Source organism: Anabrus simplex, chromosome X (genome assembly GCF_040414725.1).
Source record: "Anabrus simplex isolate iqAnaSimp1 chromosome X, ASM4041472v1, whole genome shotgun sequence".
Classification (NCBI taxonomy): domain Eukaryota; kingdom Metazoa; phylum Arthropoda; class Insecta; order Orthoptera; family Tettigoniidae; genus Anabrus; species Anabrus simplex.
The window spans coordinates 211,628,401-211,647,649 of NC_090279.1; the positions used below are offsets into that span (position 1 = coordinate 211,628,401).

The 19,249-nt window shown below is 39.7% G+C and overlaps 2 protein-coding genes across 3 annotated transcripts in view; one reads left to right on the forward strand and one right to left on the reverse strand.

Annotated features, from left to right (window-relative positions):
• galene overlaps positions 1 to 19,249 on the reverse strand; it is a 161,481-nt gene that overhangs the window by 48,933 nt on the left and 93,299 nt on the right. The gene's annotated exons all lie outside the window — the stretch shown is intronic.
• Positions 1 to 19,249, forward strand: part of LOC136885898 (superoxide dismutase [Cu-Zn]) — a 43,304-nt gene that overhangs the window by 17,788 nt on the left and 6,267 nt on the right. For both annotated transcript variants that reach the window (XR_011019032.1, XM_067158588.2), the window contains exons 2-3: positions 16,933 to 17,020; positions 17,128 to 17,236. Coding sequence is in view for 1 of the 2 variants with exons in the window: in XM_067158588.2 (XP_067014689.1) it covers positions 16,933 to 17,020; positions 17,128 to 17,236 (197 nt within the window). In the remaining variant the exon portion in view is untranslated. The remainder of the gene's footprint in view (positions 1 to 16,932; positions 17,021 to 17,127; positions 17,237 to 19,249) is intronic.

Here is a 19,249-nt window from a genome sequence, read left to right on the forward strand (position 1 = left end):
CAATATTGATCTCTGTTTCCGCCAATTTTAAATTCAGCCAATCCTAAATTTTCTAAATTAATTTTCCACCAATCCTAGATTTCTTCTTCAGTTTTGACTTGTAATTTTTCGCTGACCAATAAACGTTGGTGGGCGGGTTGTTCTCATTCATGAAAGGTCTCGAATGTTCCACGAGGGTATATAAACTGCTGATTTTCTTGTCTCGGGGCCACTCCATCGACATCTTGCTTAGTGTGTGATAATGTAGCAGGGGGCGGGAAGCGCCTCTTTCCTCGGGCAGCAGTTCATCCACAAGGTAATGGCCGTTTAATAACTTTATTTCTTGCTAGCTCAGCAGTTTAACCCTCGGGGAAGGTTCGAAAGTTTTCTTACGTAACCTTCCTTTAAAATGTAAAAGACATTTGGTAAAATTCCGTCTCTTTAACTACGAATTGGGATAGAGAGTGCCTAACCCTCTCGAGCTCCCACGCATATTGTTTTGAGGTGACTATGTTCTCATAACCGTTTTCCTTCTCTTCTTAATGTAATAAAGTTTTCTTATACGTGTCACCTCCTTAGTATGGGATTAGCCCTTGCGTAAGCGGCCTAGGGCCAAGTAGGTTTCAAAAGTGTAATAGGAGTGCAAGCTTCGCCTCCATTCTATTTTGTATTATGGGCCAGTAACTTAACCTGATGTTTTATTTTCCTCATGTAATGGTCCCGTAGGTTGGGTATTAATTACCCCTGTTTCCTGGTGTGCCTTAAGGGCAGTATGAAGTGAAGGTTGTTGTAGCCTTTGATAGGCTTGTAATATTGAGAGCGGTTCTGCTCTTTTCTTTAACATTGTAATTAGGAGCAAGTGCTCCTTGTACTTAGGGGTTTTCTGCCCCGTAGCTTTTGTGATTGTGAGCTGAGAGTTCAAGAGTTAATGAATTCGGGCCGTAGCCCAGTAAATTGTGTACCTGATGTAACTTGTTATTATTTGCTGTCAAAATTCTATTCTACCATTGTTAAGTTTTGGAAATATAACCTTGTTAATTTTTTTTTTCATCTTTCATGCTTCGGTAGTTGAGACCTATTCCAGCCAGCACCTCCTTTCTCCTCTGCAAATCCACAAAACTCCCTAAAAATTATTATTATTATTATTATTATTATTATTATTATTATTATTATTATTATTATTATTATTATTATTATTATTATTATTATTATTATTATTTACAGTTCGCTTTACGTTGCACCGACACAGATAGTTCTTAAGGCGACGATGGGATAGGAAGAGCTCGCAGCTGTGCGCCCCTCGCCGCAAAGCCAACTCGCTCGGTATTATTATTATTATTATTATTATTATTATTATTATTATTATTATTATTATTATTATTATTATTAGCTCTGTTACCAAGCAAAAATATGGGTAATCGGGTCTCCCATTTCGATAGAAACCCAATGATGAACATTGCAAGGAAACATATACCCCACCTTGGATTTTCCAGTGGTACAGTCTTAATTAGGTAACAGCTGATGTAATGTTTTAAAGCATGACGGTATTATGAGAAGCTTGTAGGAAAATAGTAGTTCACGACTTGGTTGCTGTGAAGAACATCACTTGTCTGATTACATCATCCTTCAAGCAGATCACCTTCACATTCTTATCATACATGATCAACACTCAAAGGAAAGTTACAGAATGTTTGCTTGTTCGGGGAAGAACTGATGTCTTTCGTCATTAGTACACACGTAGGGAGGGCCACCATTTGGAGAAAACATTACATTTTTATTCCATTTTAGTCGGCCAAGCCATTTGTACGAGCCCTGTTGTCTTATTAACTACTACAATTATTTCCTTTTTTTAAATTCTATTATTAACAAAATTATCAGCGAAAATACGCACAAATATCGTTCGTCGAGGCTAACCGATTTGTATAGCGCCACATGAAGTAGGTGGTAGGGGTATATTTAATTTTTGTCAGGGTCATGGACACAGGTATGATTCACCCGCTTGCCGCGCGCATTCGTCAGTCTGGTAGTCTCTTTAGTGTCTGTTAGTTTCTTAGTGTGTAGTCAAATACTAAATTATTTTTAATTGTATAATCACGCTTTGTATTGTTCCTTTTGGTGAAAGTTTTATTATGCAGTATTGAATTAAAATCTCAAAAACGATTATCTTTATTTATATTATATATCTATATATATATAAAATAAGAGTTTTGTCTGTACATTGCTCAGAATTTTAAAAGGATGGTATTTCTGTATCAGTCGTGCCCACAGTAACAAGGAAATGCACTTTTTACTTTTCCGTAATGTCTGTCTGTCTGTCTGTCTGTCTGTCTGTCTGTCTGTCTGTCTGTCTGTCTGTATGTATGTATGTACACGCATCACGAGAAAACGGCTGAAGAGAATTTCATGAATATCGGTATACAAAGTCGTGTAATAAGTCGCTACAATCTAGGCCATAAATAATTTTATTCACGCTGACTGAAATGGTAGTTTAGGGGAAGGCCTAAAATGTAATTCTCAAATATTTATGTTATTAGTGGTCATATCGTAATATAAATCGGTATACAAAGTCGGGGAATAAGTCGCTACAATCTAGGCCATAAATAATTTTACTCACGCTGAGTGAAATGGTACTTTAGGGGAAGGCCTAAAAGTTAATTCTCAAATATTCATATTTAACGGTCACATCTTAAAGCAAATCGGTAGGGGAAGTCGAGGAATAAGTCTCTACAATCTAGGCCATAAATAATAGTATTCATGCTGAGAAAAATGATAGTTTAGAGTACGGCCTACAATGGAATTCTCAAATATTTATGTTATTAGTGCCCCTATCTTAATATAAATCGGTATGCAAATTCGGGGAATTAAGTGGCTATAATCTAGGCCATAAATAATTTTATTCACACTGAATGAAATGGTAGTTTAGGGATAGGCCTAAAATTGAATTCCCAAATAATTATGTTATAGTGGTCGTGTCGATAAATAGTACATACATTTACCATACCAGCTATGATCAGAGATATTCGTGAATTTGGATTTTTGTTACTAAGCACCGAGTCATCAATCAATCAATCAATCAATCAATCAATCAATCAATCAATCAATCAATCAATCAATCAATACTGATCTGCATTTAGGGCAGTCGCCCAGGTGGCAGATTCCCTATCTGTTGTTTTCCTAGCCTTGGGTAAACAGGATTTAATGAAAATGTAAAGTCGGAGAATAAGGAACTACACTCTAATCTACAAATAATTTTATAAGACACCCTAATATCACAGAGTCGAAAGAAAACTAAATTTGAAGGCCTACAATATAGAATGCTCAAAAAATTAATCAAAGCGGCTGGAATTGATCAGATTTCTGGGGTTATACCAAAGACAATGGGTTGGGATATAGTACCATATCTGAAGTACTTATTTGATTATTGTTTGGTCGGAGGAGCTATACCAGATGAATGGAGAGTTGCTATTGTAACCCCTGTGTATAAAGGAAAGGGTGATAGACATAAAGCTGAAAATTACAGGCCAGTAAGTTTGACATGCATTGTATGTAAGCTTTGGGAAGGCATTCTTTCTGATTATATTAGACATGTTTGTGAAATTAATAACTGGTTCGATAGAAGGCAGTTCGGTTTTAGGAAAGGTTATTCCACTGAAGCTCAACTTGTAGGATTCCAGCAAGATATAGCGGATATCTTGGATTCTGGAGGTCAAATGGACTGTATCGCGATTTACCTGTCTAAAGCATTTGATAGGGTGGATCATGGGAGACTACTGGCAAAAATGAGTGCAATTGGACTAGACAAAAGAGTGACTGAATGGGTTGCTATATTTATAGAAAATAGATCTCAGAGAATTAGAGTAGGTGAAGCTTTATCTGAGTGGTGGTGATTATTGTTTTAAGAGGAAGTACAACTAGGCAACCATCCTCTATATAACACTAATCAGAGAGAAAAAATGGAAGGGACCGACCCTTCGAAAAATGAAGATATCGGCCAAAGGGAGACAAGGGCCATGAAGGGCGTGAAAATGAAAGACTCCCTAGCCCTCGCAAACCTAATAGCGTCGGGGTCAGAAAAGAACAAGAGTTGACCAAGGGAGGTCGGATAGGATAGATGAAAGTGAGGAGCCTGGCACAAGTAAGTGGAAGTAATACCAGGACTCAGCTGAGGGCTCCGTGGTCGCCAACCCACGCTCCAAAGTTCAGAGCCCCTGGGGCAAGCTTTATCTGACCCTGTAATAATTAAGAGGGGAATTCCTCAAGGCAGTATTATCGGACCTTTATGTTTTCATATATATATAAATGATATGAGTAAAGGAGGGGAATCGGAGGTAAGGCTTTTTGCGGATGATGTTATTCTATATAGAGTGATAAATAAGTTACAAGATTGTGAGCAACTGCAACGTGACCTCGAAAATGTTGTGAGATGGACAGCAGGCAATGGTATGTTAATAAACGGGGTTAAAGTCAGGTTGTGAGTTTCTCAAATAGGAAAAGTCCTCTCAGTTTTAATTACTGCGTTGATGGGGTGAAAGTTCCTTTTGGGGATCATTGTAAGTATCTAGGTGTTAATATAAGGAAAGATCTTCATTGGGGTAATCACATAAATGGGATTGTAAATAAAGGGTACAGATCTCTGCACATGGTTATGAGGGCGTTTGGGGGTTGTAGTAAGGATGTAAAGGAGAGGGCATATAAGTCTCTGGTAAGACCCCAACTAGAGTATGGTTCCAGTGTATGGGACCCTCACCAGGATTACCTGATTCAAGAATTGGAAAAAATCCAAAGAAAAGCAGCTCGATTTGTTCTGGGTGATTTCCGACAAAAGAGTAGCGTTACAAAAATGTTGCAAAGTTTGGGTTGGGAAGAATTGAGAGAAAGAAGAAGAGATGCTCGACTAAGTGGTATGTTTCGAGCTGTCAGCGGAGAGATGGCGTGGAATGACATTAGTAGGCGAATAAGTTTGAGTGGCGTTTATAAAAGTAGGAAAGATCACAATATGAAGATAAAGTTGGAATTCAAGAGGACAAACTGGGGCAAATATTCATTTATAGGAAGGGGAGTTAGGGATTGGAATAACTTACCAAGGGAAATGTTCAATAAATTTCCAATTTCTTTGAAATCATTTAGGAAAAGGCTAGGAAAGCAACAGATAGGGAATCTGCCACCTGGGCGACTGCCCTAAATGCAGATCAGTATTGATTGATTGATTGATTGAACAATAACATTACTTTGACCGTTGTTTGTTGTGATGTGCTTTGTCTTCTGTTGCCACTCATCTCGCATAGATAGAATTACTGCTGCGTACCGAGTATTTTTTCAAATTGCCTTCTGTCGCACCGACGCAGTTAGGTCTTATGGGGACGATGGGATAGGAAAGGGCTATGAGTGTGAAGGAAGCGGCCTTGGCCTTAATTGAGGTTCAGCCCCAGCATTTACCTGGTGTGAAAATGGGAATCCATGGAATAACATCTTCAGGGCTGCCGATAGTGGGGCTCGAATCCACTATCTCCCGGATGCAAGCCCACAGCTGCACGCCCCTAACCACACGGCCAACTCGCCCAGTCGTGCGACTGTAACAATCTGCCTAAATATTGGCGGGAAGTAGCTGGGGAGTTAGGTAACTTTCTTCTTTAGCATGCCATTCCTCTGGTTCATAAATTTTCCGATACTGCTGGTACGTAACACACTGGTTCATCATAGCATTTGAGCTATTCATTCCTTACTCTGAGGCACTGATTGGAATGAGAAGTGTGCATATTTAACGGAATAATAGCAGTGAAGTGTTCACAGCTGTCTGCGGCCTGGTCATTCCAGCACTGGAACTTTGGACTGTTAGATCGGCACCGCAGTACTGTTCGTTAAAAGTGAGAAAATGTGTAGTTTATCATTTGATCAAGTATTTTATGTGATAACACTGCTTTAAATCGCTACATTCCTACTGACGTTTTTGTAATGACCTATGTTGACTTCAGTTAGTAAAACCACAAAGTCAGTTTTTCTGAGAATCCCGTAGCGAAGCACGGGTACATCAGCTAGTATACAGGGTGAAGCGAAATTCGCGCACTCGGGCGTCGCAGCGCGACTCCTCACGTGCCAGCAATAAAAAAATGTCTCTCACATAAGTTCGTCCTGCGAGTATATCCGGGAGAGAAAGGACGTTCAAGAGTGGCAATCTGGCAACACTGTAACCACATGTGGGGTAACTACCTCTGTCAGAACACAAGTCGTGCTGTACCGTTGGTGCAGTGGATAGAGCTCTGGGTTAGCATGCAGGAGGTCGATGGGCTCGATCCTGGATTGAGACGTATGTTTTTTATTTCGTAAATGTAATCCAGGTGCTATGGTATCTGGCATCTTAACCGTCAACAGCGATTGCAGCGCGTCCTCTAGAAACCATTTGCAGTTACATACTACGATCCTAGAAATGGACGAACATTCGTTTTCATTGGTCAGCTTTGAAAGACGCCCTTTCCACGTCGTGGGCGTGAATTTGTTCGCACCTCTTCATCTACTAGATGCGTTACAACGTCTTCAGCTGTACTCTATTTTGTAAATGTAGGATACATGTGACCTAAGAAACGTCGTGTTACTGTATTGCAGTATGTAGTGTCCGATGGAAATTAGCAAATAAAAAAGTGCGCCTCAACCCAGAGATCGAACTCTCGAGCTCCTGCATGCTAACCCAAAACTCTATCCACTGCACCACTTGTACAGCACGACAACTATGTGCTGACAGAGGTAGTTACCGTACATGTGGTTACAGTGTTGCCAGATTGCCACTACTCAACGTTCTTTTTTCTGCTGCATATACTCGCAGGACGAACTTCGCTTCACTCTGTATATATAGATGATCTGCTATGCTTTTTCCAATCCCGATGGCGTCAGGCAGGTTAGCGAGTCCTGTGGAGCCTTTCCTTGTTTCATCTATCAAGGCTCCTTTTTCCAATTCTTGTTTGATATAGTCTCCTGCGATAAATCCAAAGATAAGCTGATATTTGCGCTGTTTTCTCACTGGTATAACTGTCCCGAGCACCGCCAGAAACACGCGAAACACAAGTGATTTGTGCGTAGCATGTGTTGTAGCGCGAATGACGTCAGAGAGGGAACCATTCAGCACGACCTGTTGTATTTATAGAGGCTAAACAAAAGAACAGCGCGTAGCGGCGTCACGGAAGGTTCACGGAATGCTAATTATAACAGACAGGAATGGGTCACCGTGGACCACGACAAGTCTGCAGGCTATGACAAAAAAAAAATGCTGTCAGTTGTTCTGCCAACAGACTTGAGTAGGTTAATGATGACGGGTTCTAATATGGCACTAAAACGTGGTGATGATGGGTAACTTTAGGATTTGTGATAAGAAATTTGAAGTCATTTAAAAACATAAAAACGCATTTATAAACTGGAGAAGGACAGAGTTGCCAGGGGCAAGAAGTATGTAGCAGTTTTTGTTGACTTTAGAAAAGCATATGATTCAGTTGATAGGAGCACATTGTTTAACATCCTTAGAAAAATGGGTACAGATAACAAGACGTTACAGCTAATGAAGGAGACCTTAACAAACACATACTCAAAGGTCAAGTTTATGGGAGAGATATCTGAACCCTTTGAAATCAAGACAGGCGTAAGGCAAGGAGATTGCCTATCCCCTCTGCTGTTCAATTGTGTCCTGGATACGGTCATCAAAGAATGAGAAAAAGAACTCACAGAAAAAGGCATTAAAGACCAAATAAGAATGGGATACAAGAAAGAGAACATCACTATCAACTGCTTAGCATTTGCTGACGATCTTGTACTGTTATCAGAAAATATTGAATCGGCAATAATACATGTTAACACTTTAAAAGAGGTAGCAATGGAAACCGGCCTGCAGATATCATTTGAAAAGACACATTTCATGACCAACATTAAAGAAGCCCCAAGATTCATAGTAACAACAATGATGAGATAATTAAAGTTGTTAAATTCAAGTACCTTGATGAGATTATACAACCTAATGGGCTTGATAAAGAAGCAAACCGCGAGAGAGCCAGAAAAATGGAGCTTGCATTCCACCTTACAAAAACACATACAACAAGAAAGCGATCTCTGTTAGGACAAAACTACGCCACTATCAGGCAGTAATTCAACCAGAGTGCTTGTATGCTTCAGAATGCCTGGGATTAACAACCAGGAAAGACATTGAAGAAATTGAGAAGAAGGAAAGAAAGATTTTAAGAAAAATCCTCGGTCCAAGACACATATCGATCACGCAGTAACAAAGAAATATATGAAACATGCAGTAGGATTTCAGATGCCATTCGAAAGCGAAGAGTTAAATTTTTTGGACATGTTTCAAGAATGCCTGATGACAGACTTGCTAAGAAAATCTTTAACCATTTCAATAAGCCCAATACGAAAGGCAGCTCTTACGAAAAATGATTTGTTAACACGAAGAAGGATTTGCATGAAATGAATCCACAATAAAACCACCTTCAGAAAAAAGTTAAACACATTTAAGGGTTTCCTAGAGCCAGAAACAGCGACCAAGAAGAAACAACAACGGACGGCTGAAAGGAAAGAAGCAGCAAGCAGAAGGATGAAGGAATACTGGCGCCAAAGAAAATTTAAATCATGAGGAGTTGTTTACGTGGTCCACAGCTGGCCAAAATCGATAAAAGAAGAAACTGGAGAAGGCAGGGGACGACCCATACTGAAAAAACCGACTTTTTAGAGTTGTCAGAAGAAAGTTTTCTAAAAGGATACCTAATTACCAAAGCCATAATGAAAAAGGTACAGGAAGAAATGGAAAATAGGTTAGCTTTTACTACAGATTGAAACTTATCAGTGTCTCCAGTGCATCAGATGCTTATAGTTCTTAGATAATATGCTTGACTCTTTTCATGGAATTGTAAGCGACTGAGTGCAAGACAAGAATTCCTGCTGCCACTGCATTACATTATTTTCCCGCAGTAAAAGAATGCCCGAAAATCATTCCAGACATATCAATTATCACATTATCACATTTTTCCGGTGATGTAGGAGCCTTAGCTTACACTCACGTAAGAATAATTATATTGAATGTTGTGATATAACAGTCCGTTCTTTCATTTTTCAAGTACACTCGCATACTTTCAAATTAAATCTGTAACATTATTTGTCTCACATATATCATAATAACGCTTTTGTTGCCTCTTACTTGACAAGTTTACGTCTTAGCGGTCTCTGCTAACCATAACCTTTAATAATGTCAGCCATGTGTGAGAAAATACTATTCCAACATACCGCTAGGAGCGCTTTATGTAAAGAAACACAAGACGCTCACTGCCAAACGTGTTCAGAAATCTCACGGAAACGTGTTAATTTGTCATTAACAGTTATTTCGTAACAAATGTTAGTTAACATTAATGTTAAGTAAAATTTAACACAGAGTTAAAGAAACCGGGTACGAGGTCTTTCCATCCTGTCACCGCTCTAAGGTCATCGCTTTACTTCAAGTGAGCGACATGAACATACATTTTGGAATGTATCGTTGTTTATTTAAATATATATTATATAGGATTGTACAGTTTTCATTGTGTATATTTGTGTCCTTTGTAAATATTTATATATCTTTAATTTTAGATTCATATCTATTGTGCAGAGCTCGGGTTGTTGTAATTCGGCGTTTTGCTGTTGCTGATCATAAATAAATAAATAAATAAATAAATAAATAAATAAATAAATAAATAAATAAATAAATAAATAAATAAATAAATAAATAATTTATTTTCTATCGTCCACCCCGTTATGTTATTGAAGTCTAACTGAAGATGTTCATAGCTACTAATTGTACACCGCCAAATTTTTTACGAACTTAAAAAATCGGGCAACCACTGCCGAGTGTGAATCCACGTTCTTGCAATCCAGAGGCTGACTCTTTACCACACACTTGTACCATTGTACCTTCATCACGTGGCCTTCAGGCGAGTTCTCAACTGATGAACGTTTAAAACCCCAGTAACTGCAGTATACCGAGAACTTAACGTCAGATAGTAATTACAGTGTCTCGTAAAGGTTACACAATCGGGCAAGTCACGGGGAGCGACCATAGCTAACGTGTTTTAAGCGTTATAATTTCTTCTTAATGTCAAAGCGATCCTACACGTTCTTCCTCATGTGAGATGGTATCCGAGAACCTCGCGAACAGACCGTAAATAAAGGACATCAGGACATGAAGATCGGAACTTACTACATCAAGTTCTATTACAAACCGTAAATCAGTTCTATGCACATGAACTACTGTAATAAATTGACTCTCTTTCATGCTCCGATTAAAGCCTCCGTGGCTCAGCCGGCCTTAGTGATGAGATAATCGAGCACAAAATAATAGCTTATTCGATTATTTCATTTTGTTCGATTACTCCATTATATTTCCCATTCGATTATTCATTCGAATGAATGAGGCAATCGAAAAGTGAATATTTTTCAATTCGATCATTTTTCGATTATTTTTCCGATTATTTTTTGATTATCGATCTGAAACTCCATTAGAATGAATGAGGCAGTCGAATAGTGAATATTTTTCCATTCGATTATTTTTTTCGATTATTTTTTATTATCGATCTGAAACTCGAAATTAACATGCCAGGCATGTAAACAACAATACATACGACAGTCTGGAAGAAGTTTGGGTATAAGGTACAAAGAACATGTTAATGCAGTCAAACATAAAAGATATTCGGCAATGGGAGAACATATGGTTGAAAAGAATCATTAATTTACAGACATTTCTAATGACATAAAATTATTACGTTCGGCCAAAAAAGGGAAAATTAAGGACCGTTTTGGAAAGTTTAGAAATTTTTCTTACACACAAAAAATTTTTTGAATCAAGTTTAAATGAGAGAAGTGCAGAAGATACCCACTGTATAGACTAGCATATGATCATTTAAGGAATAAAAAGAAGAAAAACTTGAAGATCTTAAATTTATATAAGTATTCTCATTCAGTTCAACAAAATGTTTTGTATTTATCATTTTTATAATATTTCATAAGTTTCCTTTATTCATTGATATGGTGTATTAGGACACAATACTTCTTTGAATTGTAAAAACAAAAGATTGTATTAAATTGTTTTATTCTTTGAACTAACCACTGTTGAAGGGAATGGTTGGATTCCCGAAACATGTGTGGTTAAACAAATAGTTTTATTTCATTAAAAAGTGTATTGACAAGGCGGATTCAAATAAAACTATTTTAAATAGTTCTGTAATACATTCAGGTTCACTATTCTCAACGGGAAATATATCTTAGAGTTAAAATGTTTGAGACACACGACAATTTCATTATTTATAGCAAAATCCCCGCTATCAATATACCGAATACATTTATCTCTAAAACTTTTTCCTTCGGTGAGGATAGACGTACCCCAATAATTAACTAAAGACACAACATGATCGATCCATGTTAGCCTAATTTGCACGCTACCTTCTAAGGGTAAAACTTCACATAACCCTCACCAGCATAAATAACATAATAATCATGGCTGATGGTGGCTCGGATAGATTCTGCGAATGGTTGATGATTAGCCCAATGAAATGTCGTTCCTATAATTCTAGACAGCGAGCTGTTATGACCAACTTAGGCGGTATAAAAAGACCTAAAACGGCGAGACAATATTACCGACATACTAATCATCGTTTTACCCATTCTAAGAAACCACAAAGAATTATAAAACCACCTCTGAAACACATAACCTTATACAGTACCACGTTCAAACACGAAATAATTAACCTACAGGTATTTTAATGATTATTATTATTATTATTATTATTATTATTATTATTATTATTATTATTATTAAGGAAAGAACGCACAAACGTGCATAAAATTAGAATAAAATGATCAAATAGATACAAGATACATTAGTCTTTACTTTATTCATTTAGACTAGTGTCTCTTTGCACAAATTGTAAAGTGATATCGCTCACACACTTTATTGCATAGTTTGCATAAGCAGTCTTCATTTCGGTCATGGAAATATGTTTTCATACACAATTTACGATGAAATCCTTTGACAGATATTCTTGTGATTGCACTTCGCAAATCTTGGTTTGGCCCACTCCATCCCCGGTCTAGCATGGCGTCTGTTGTGAAAAATTCCGGCCATATTTCTTCTTGTTTTCGTTTTCTTTTCCTAAGGACAGGTATTTTAAGCTTCCACTTAAAAGCAACGATCGGACTCGAAATACCTACTTCACAATTATTACTTTAAGCTCGTATCCACAATCACATTTAACTTATACCTGGCCAGCACCCACGACCATATTCCCACTAATCGAACCCTGCCATGAGGTCTGAGAATTGTAGATTGTAGTTGGTCTTGACTTCCTCATAGTAACAGCTGAGATGTGTCAGACGTATTTCGACCATCTGGTGAAGGAAGAAGGAAAATCTATGGGAGTTAGACGAGTTTACGGACTGTGTGGTTGACCAGTTTATAATCAACGTAAATGCTTCACCATCGCCAAGTGAAGGCGAGGACTGTGGCGTGAATCGAGCCAATGCGACTACGTAACTTTGAGTGTATTGTTTATTTTTGAATCACATCTCTCTATTCTTGTGTTCAGTTACGTAGCTCAGTGAGGTTTCTTTTTACGAATGTAATATCGTAGCTTAGATCTCAAAGTAATAGGCCCTTTTATGATGTTTTCATTTTGCAAGCGCGCCGTACGAATAATATCGTCGATTGTATATCATTCTTCTCACACTCGGTACGTTTTAAGGGAATGTTTAGGCCCGTTTCATCAACGTCGGGTAAATATACCTTAACCCTAGGTTTGTTATTTTTTTGCTAGGGGCTTTACGTCGCACCGACACAGATAGGTCTTATGGCGACGATGGGATAGGAAAGGCCTAGGAGTTGGAAGGAAGCGGCCGTGGCCTTAATTAAGGTACAGCCCCAGCATTTGCCTGGTGTGAAAATGGAAAACCACGGAAAACCATCTTCAGGGCTGCCGATAGTGGGATTCGAACCTACTATCTCCCGGATGCAAGCTCACAGCCGCGCGCCTCTACGCGCACGGCCAACTCGCCCGGTCTAGGTTTGTTAACTTCGGGTTAATATTTGAACTCATTCTTACGAGTCGCGCGTTTCATCAAGCTATTTCTACAGAGGTTTAACTAACACCGTGTTAACCCTCGCCGGAAACAGCTGCTGCACCGATCAAGGAGGCAGTGACTCAAAATCAGAGATTATGAACACACTTCTTGCGTGTTTTTTTTTTTTTAATTTCTCGCGCGGTATTTTGTTCTCTTTCTTCAGTTCCGTGGTAGATATTATTCTTTCCTGATCGTGATAGGACTGATTGCAGTGATCGAAAAATGGAAGAAGTTCAGAAGAGAAATAGGGACACGAATTTTTCTGCTTTAGAAAAAACATTACCTATTGATTTAGCCACCAAGTACGAAAACATTACAGAATGCAAGAAGACAAGCGCTGTAAAATTAAAAGAAAGGACACATGGAAAAAATAACAGGGAAATTTAATAGCACTGCCCACGTTACAGGCCACCTTGCAATTATATAACGAATTTTGAGGTTAGAATCACTGATTACTTGACAATTGACAGAATTGTCTCCGACCATTATATGAAGCGACCCTGTGCTATTAACCTTAATGCAATCAATACCTTTAGTATACGAGAGAGAGACCTGTTTCCGTCGAGAATTTCAACGAAGACTTCACTGACGACAGTTTTCGACACTCTATACCTCTTCAGAAATTGTTCCTCAGATAGATTTTGAAAGTCGTTACTTCTAATTATAGGCCTATTTCTGTTAGGAACACCATTTAACAAACCTAAGTAAAGTAACTCTGCATCAAACACATGATTTACGGCGGTCATTTTGCTTTTAACCTCGAGTTAAATAGTTTAACCCAGGTGAAAGGAGGAGTTAATTTAACTCCGGCCTTAACCTGCAGTTAAAATTAACCCTCCTTGATGAAACAGAATGAATTGTCAAATTCTGAGTTTAAACGGTATAACTCGGGGTTGAGGTTTAGCCCACGTTGATGACACCGGCTCTAAGAGGGGTTTCACAAGGCGCTATTGTTGGACCTATATATTTTCTTATGTATAAGTAAATGATATGATAAAAAACATGACTCACAGATAAAACAATTCTGCATCAAACACATGATTTACGACGGCCATTTTGCTTTTAACTTCGACTTAAACAGTTTAATCTAGGTGAAAGGAGGGGTTAACTTAACTGCAGCTTTAACCTAGAGTTAAATTTAACCCTCCTTGATGAAACAGAATGAATATTCAAATTCAAAGTTGAAACTCATAACACGCGGTTAAGGTTTAACCCACGTTGATGAAACCGGCCCTTAGTGGTTCAGGGAGCCTATTTTGGATTTAAATTGACTGTACAACTCTTCACATGATGAGCCATTTCTAACCAATCACACAGTTTTCTCAGCGAAGGCCTTGTTTACATTGGGTATTCGGTTACCCCGAAGAGACCATAGATCATGGAAATCCTCCATAGTTAAGACTTTTGACTTTGGAGGCCCTGGAATGAACTACATTTTAACAGACCTTCCTATCTTGAGTCCACTTACAATGGAGTTGCCATTCTACCTTCGTTATGTCCAATTAAAAGAGTGCTTTTGAACTTGTTGGCTTGGTCTGACGGATTCTTCTTCCTCTTCTACCAAAATCTCTTCATGAATTCTCTGTGGTGTTTTCCCCGTTCGTTATCAATTCCCTATGATGATATTAGGCTTGTCTTGATATCATACCTTATGAGAATATTTGTCAATCCTGTGCGTGACAGATTGTACGTATGGTCAAAAGACTAGACTCAAAGAAGGAAAACCACGTGACAGTCTGTCTCTTTGGCTTAGGATGTAGCACTGTTTCATTGAGTAGCCATTGCTCAAGAATGTTCTGGTTAGAAACTCAAGTTGAGCGCTCAATTTATTCTCCTCACAAACCTCCCTTGGTCGGCTCATGAGTGTGTTAAGCACAGCACGCTTTTGGCAAGGATGGAAGTGAAAGCAGCATGAAGATATCTGTTAGTATGTGTGGGTTTATGGTCAAGCGAACGACTTAAAGTCCCATCAGATTTCCTAGAAACCAAAACAAACAAACACGGCAAATATCCTCCACATTAGGTCTCCATGGTGATTTTAATGATTCGGTGTAAGCTGTTCAAGTGATTCAAAACAATCTAATTATTATTATACTCAAGTCCAAAACATGCAAATTAACAGTTAATGTGGAAGTCAGTTTGAAGTATTAAAAACATAACATGTAAGATCATATTACTCATGCCCATTCTGAGTGGCTTGTAGGAGATCATCCTATGTGCAATATGTCAGGTAGGGAGGGCACTGAAGCATGTGGCTCGTGGTTTGTTCTTGTACACATTCACATCTTGTATCACTTGGGCTCAATCCCCATTTCTTCTGGATCTTCCGACTCCTGATCGTACCTTGTTCAGGGACTTCCACACCAGTTGTCTTTCATTATGTCCAGGTAGTAACTGCTCATCTCCTGGCATCTATTCGCGGAGGTGAGGGGTATTCTTCTTCTTCAACAACTCCAGCCTTACCTTCTCTGGCGAGACAGTAAGCACCTCGGATGTCCTCAGGAAGCTCTTCCGGGATCTCAGTCGTTGCTGAGGAGGACTATGTCCATGGAGCGGGTGGGAGTTGTTCTGTTCCACTCTAAGTCTCCCCCTGTTATAATCCACGATGTTTCAGAACTCTACCGACAAAAATATCAGGGATGCTATTCGTGTTATGTTAAGAATGATAGTGCAATCGGATGGGCAGAGAAAATGTTTCTCTTCGAGGAAATGAGTGTACTTTGTTACTTCTGGACGCGCGATTCAAATTGACGAACTCACTGTATTTGCTGTGTCAGAGCAAAAGCTTCTGCCGGGCTTCAGAGAAGGGAAGGGAGGGGAAGTGGAAAGTGGGAGACAGAGCTAAAGCTCGGTGCGAACGCACAAGTTTCTGATTCTCGTTCGTTGTGCATAGTCGCTTCCCAGCCCCAGTTTGTTCTGCACAAATTGACTACTCTGAGAACCCTGTCGAAAGAGAAAATGAATCTGTACTAAGAATACAGGCACTTTGCAGGTGGTTCGCGACACACCACACATCCTGAACAGAAGTCCAAAGGTCACTACTACACCACTGTGAACTGTGCATCGAAGGCATATTGAACATCTACTGTAATCAGACCATTGGAAGTATTGTTTCCTTCGTTCAGTATTTCATTCCATTTACAATGTTGTGAGTGAAGGAATACACAATTGTGGAGTGGCAGTGTTGCATGTTTAAATAGCAAAGAACGTTACTGCGACCAGCAGACGAGAGGAGATACGATCCGGTGCATTCCTTGATTGACAAGTGTGTTTTAATTACAGTGTGTTCTTGCACTGTGTGTGTTTAATAAACGAACAGTGAATATTGCCTGTAAGAGGCAAGAGCAATCCTATGCGAGTCGAACGAGGAAACTTGTGCTGAGCATTATCTCTGTCTCCGCCATACACCCCAATTCCTCTACCTCCCCCTCTCTTCCTTGAAGCACGACAGTGGCTTGTGCTCTAGCGTAGTAAATACGGCGAGTCCGTCAATTTGAATCGCGCGTCCTGAAGTAACAAATAAACTTCATTTTCTCGAAAAGAACAAAATTCTCCCTCAATCCCATTGCACCATCGTTCTTAACATAGCACCAAGAGTATCCCTGATTTGTGTGTCGGTAGACTTCTGATACACCATGTATAACGCCTCCTTCGCATGTCCAGATGAATAAAATAAGACAATAAAGTGGCTAATAATACCGAGTTTTCTTTTCTTTCAAAATATTGGTTTTTGTAACAAAATCCCTTTTAATATTGATTGATTCATTTGTACGAAGGTCGACAGGGAGATATTGGTTCTGCTTGTTAACTTGTGTGTTTTTCTGTTCTCAGCATTGTGCTGGTGGTGTGGATGGCAGCAGCTAACGCACAAGTGCTTGTCCAGCCCAGCATTGGTTACGTGTACAGTCCTCTGCCACAGGTCAGTGCGCGCCTCCATGTTTACTCCAGTAAAGAGTTGCGGCGTGTTTTTGCTGCTTTGCCATAGAGCGCTGACAACCTAGTATGACTCTGTGTTCTGTATTCTAGGTGCTTTATGCGCACCCCGGCTTCTACTCACCTGGTGCTCCCGGACTGAATGTTCACGCGTATCCTCGCCAGGCTGTTTGTAACCTCGTCCCAGCCAGCAATTCATCAGGTACTGACTTCTTACTTTACTTTCCCTAGTGGTTTAAACATGTCAAACTGACACATTCAAGGTTCTCGGTGACACAAGGAAGGGAAACGGCTACGAGTGATAAACAAGCGACCATCGTCTTAATTAAGGCACAGCCCCTGCATTTGTCTGGTGGAAATGGGAAACCATGGAAAACATTCTCCAGGGCTCGAGCCCACTATATCCTGAATTCAAAGCTCATAGCTACGTGACTCAAACCGCGTGGCCACTTGTTCGGTCCTTTTTTAATTCGTCGTCTATATTTACGGTGCCCGACTTATTGGCTGCATGATCAGCTTTCAGTTCAGAGGGTCCAGGGTCACGTGAATTGATTGTGTGAGTTATCGGCCTTGTCTGGAGTCAAGCTGAGTATACAAAGTCGCACGTTATGATAGCCGACGTTCGTGTGTTCGAACCTGTCTGCATGTAGTTGCTGTGTGAAGTGACTGGTGCGTGAAAAGCGAATTGAAAGGGGAGCCCTGTCAATCAAGATTACGGAAGGATCGCCCGTTTTAAGTAAACACCAGCCAACAGAAGAAACGCTTTGAGGACAAGAGGGTTTTGTAAATGGCGACTATAATGTCATTAATTGTCAAGTATAACTGTGTGGGTACTGTCCGAATCCTTGCCTGAATGGTCAGACTTGAGGCCTTCAGTTCTGAGGGTGTTGGGTCCGATTCCCGGCCAGGTGGGGGATTTTAATCCGTTCTGATTAATTCTTCCGGCCCGGGCACTGGCTGTTTGTGTGCGTCCTAACGCTCTCCTCTTGATATTGAGACAATACACCACACTACCCACCACCAAAGAAACACGCAATAGTGATTACTTACCTCCGCATAGGTTTGGCGTCAAGAAGGGCATCCTGCTGTAAAACGGACCCAAATCACATGTGCTCCCGCGACCCCAAAGGTGTCCAAAAAGTTATATAAGAAAAATAAAAAGGATATATTTATGATAACGTTCTGAAGTGAGCTTCGTAGAGCTGATGATTCCGCTTTCCGTTCAGCGGAGTTCTTTAAGATTTTTCTTGCTTCTTAGATATCATAATTAAAATCTACGACGGAATTGGACGAAATAAGATCGTTGTTATGAAACTGTTCGAGTCATTATCTCACAGCAACTACGGCGGTGCGTTCACATCTCGACCACCAAGCGTCGTGCGTTCAGGACGAACTTTCTGACTCTTCGCTTCAAGTAATGTATTGGATATACAATATCACTAGAAATGTTTAGGAGGTTAGAATGCAAACCAACTTACCAGGTAGGAACTGTCGCCTACCCGCTCTTCCGTAGTGTAGCGAGAGTAACGTAAGTTTTAGGGGTTCTAATAGGCCGGGCCCCTACCATTTATGCAAATCTCATAGAAGAACTGGTGTCCGGGTAGATATACTTATTTGCTTTGGTATGTTTGCATTCTAACCTATTACAGGCTAAACATCCGGGCTCAATTATATCAGAGGCTGGAAGTGTCGTTCTTCCTGGGTTATCTGAAAGCACATTCTGACTGACGCGAGGGAGTTCCTCCAGTTTATGCGGATTTGTCTGATTTATAATAGGTTTCCTTGAAGTTCATGTTTATCTGGTATTATCCAAATACAAATTCAGCATGCACTCGACGAGCTGATTCGTATTTAAAATACCTTTTACACACGAAGATGCGCTGCTGTAATGAACGCATCTCTACAAATGAGCAATCCAGAGCTTCGACCTTGGATTGAGCTCTCGCCACCATAGACTTCAGACCATTTGTCAACGACAGAACCACTGCTATCGCGCGCCTGGCGGCGAGGAAGGAAAACGTGCTGTCATCGGTCAAGAGTTAAGAATAAAGCCCTGTAGATTTACAATCCTACAGGAAAAGAAACTATTAACTCATAATACTCCCAAATGTACCAGCAGTGACTTCCACAATACAGAAGTATAACTATCGTTGTTATTGTTGTTTGAGTAATCAGTCCACAGACTCGTTTGATGCAGCTCTCCATACCACCCTAT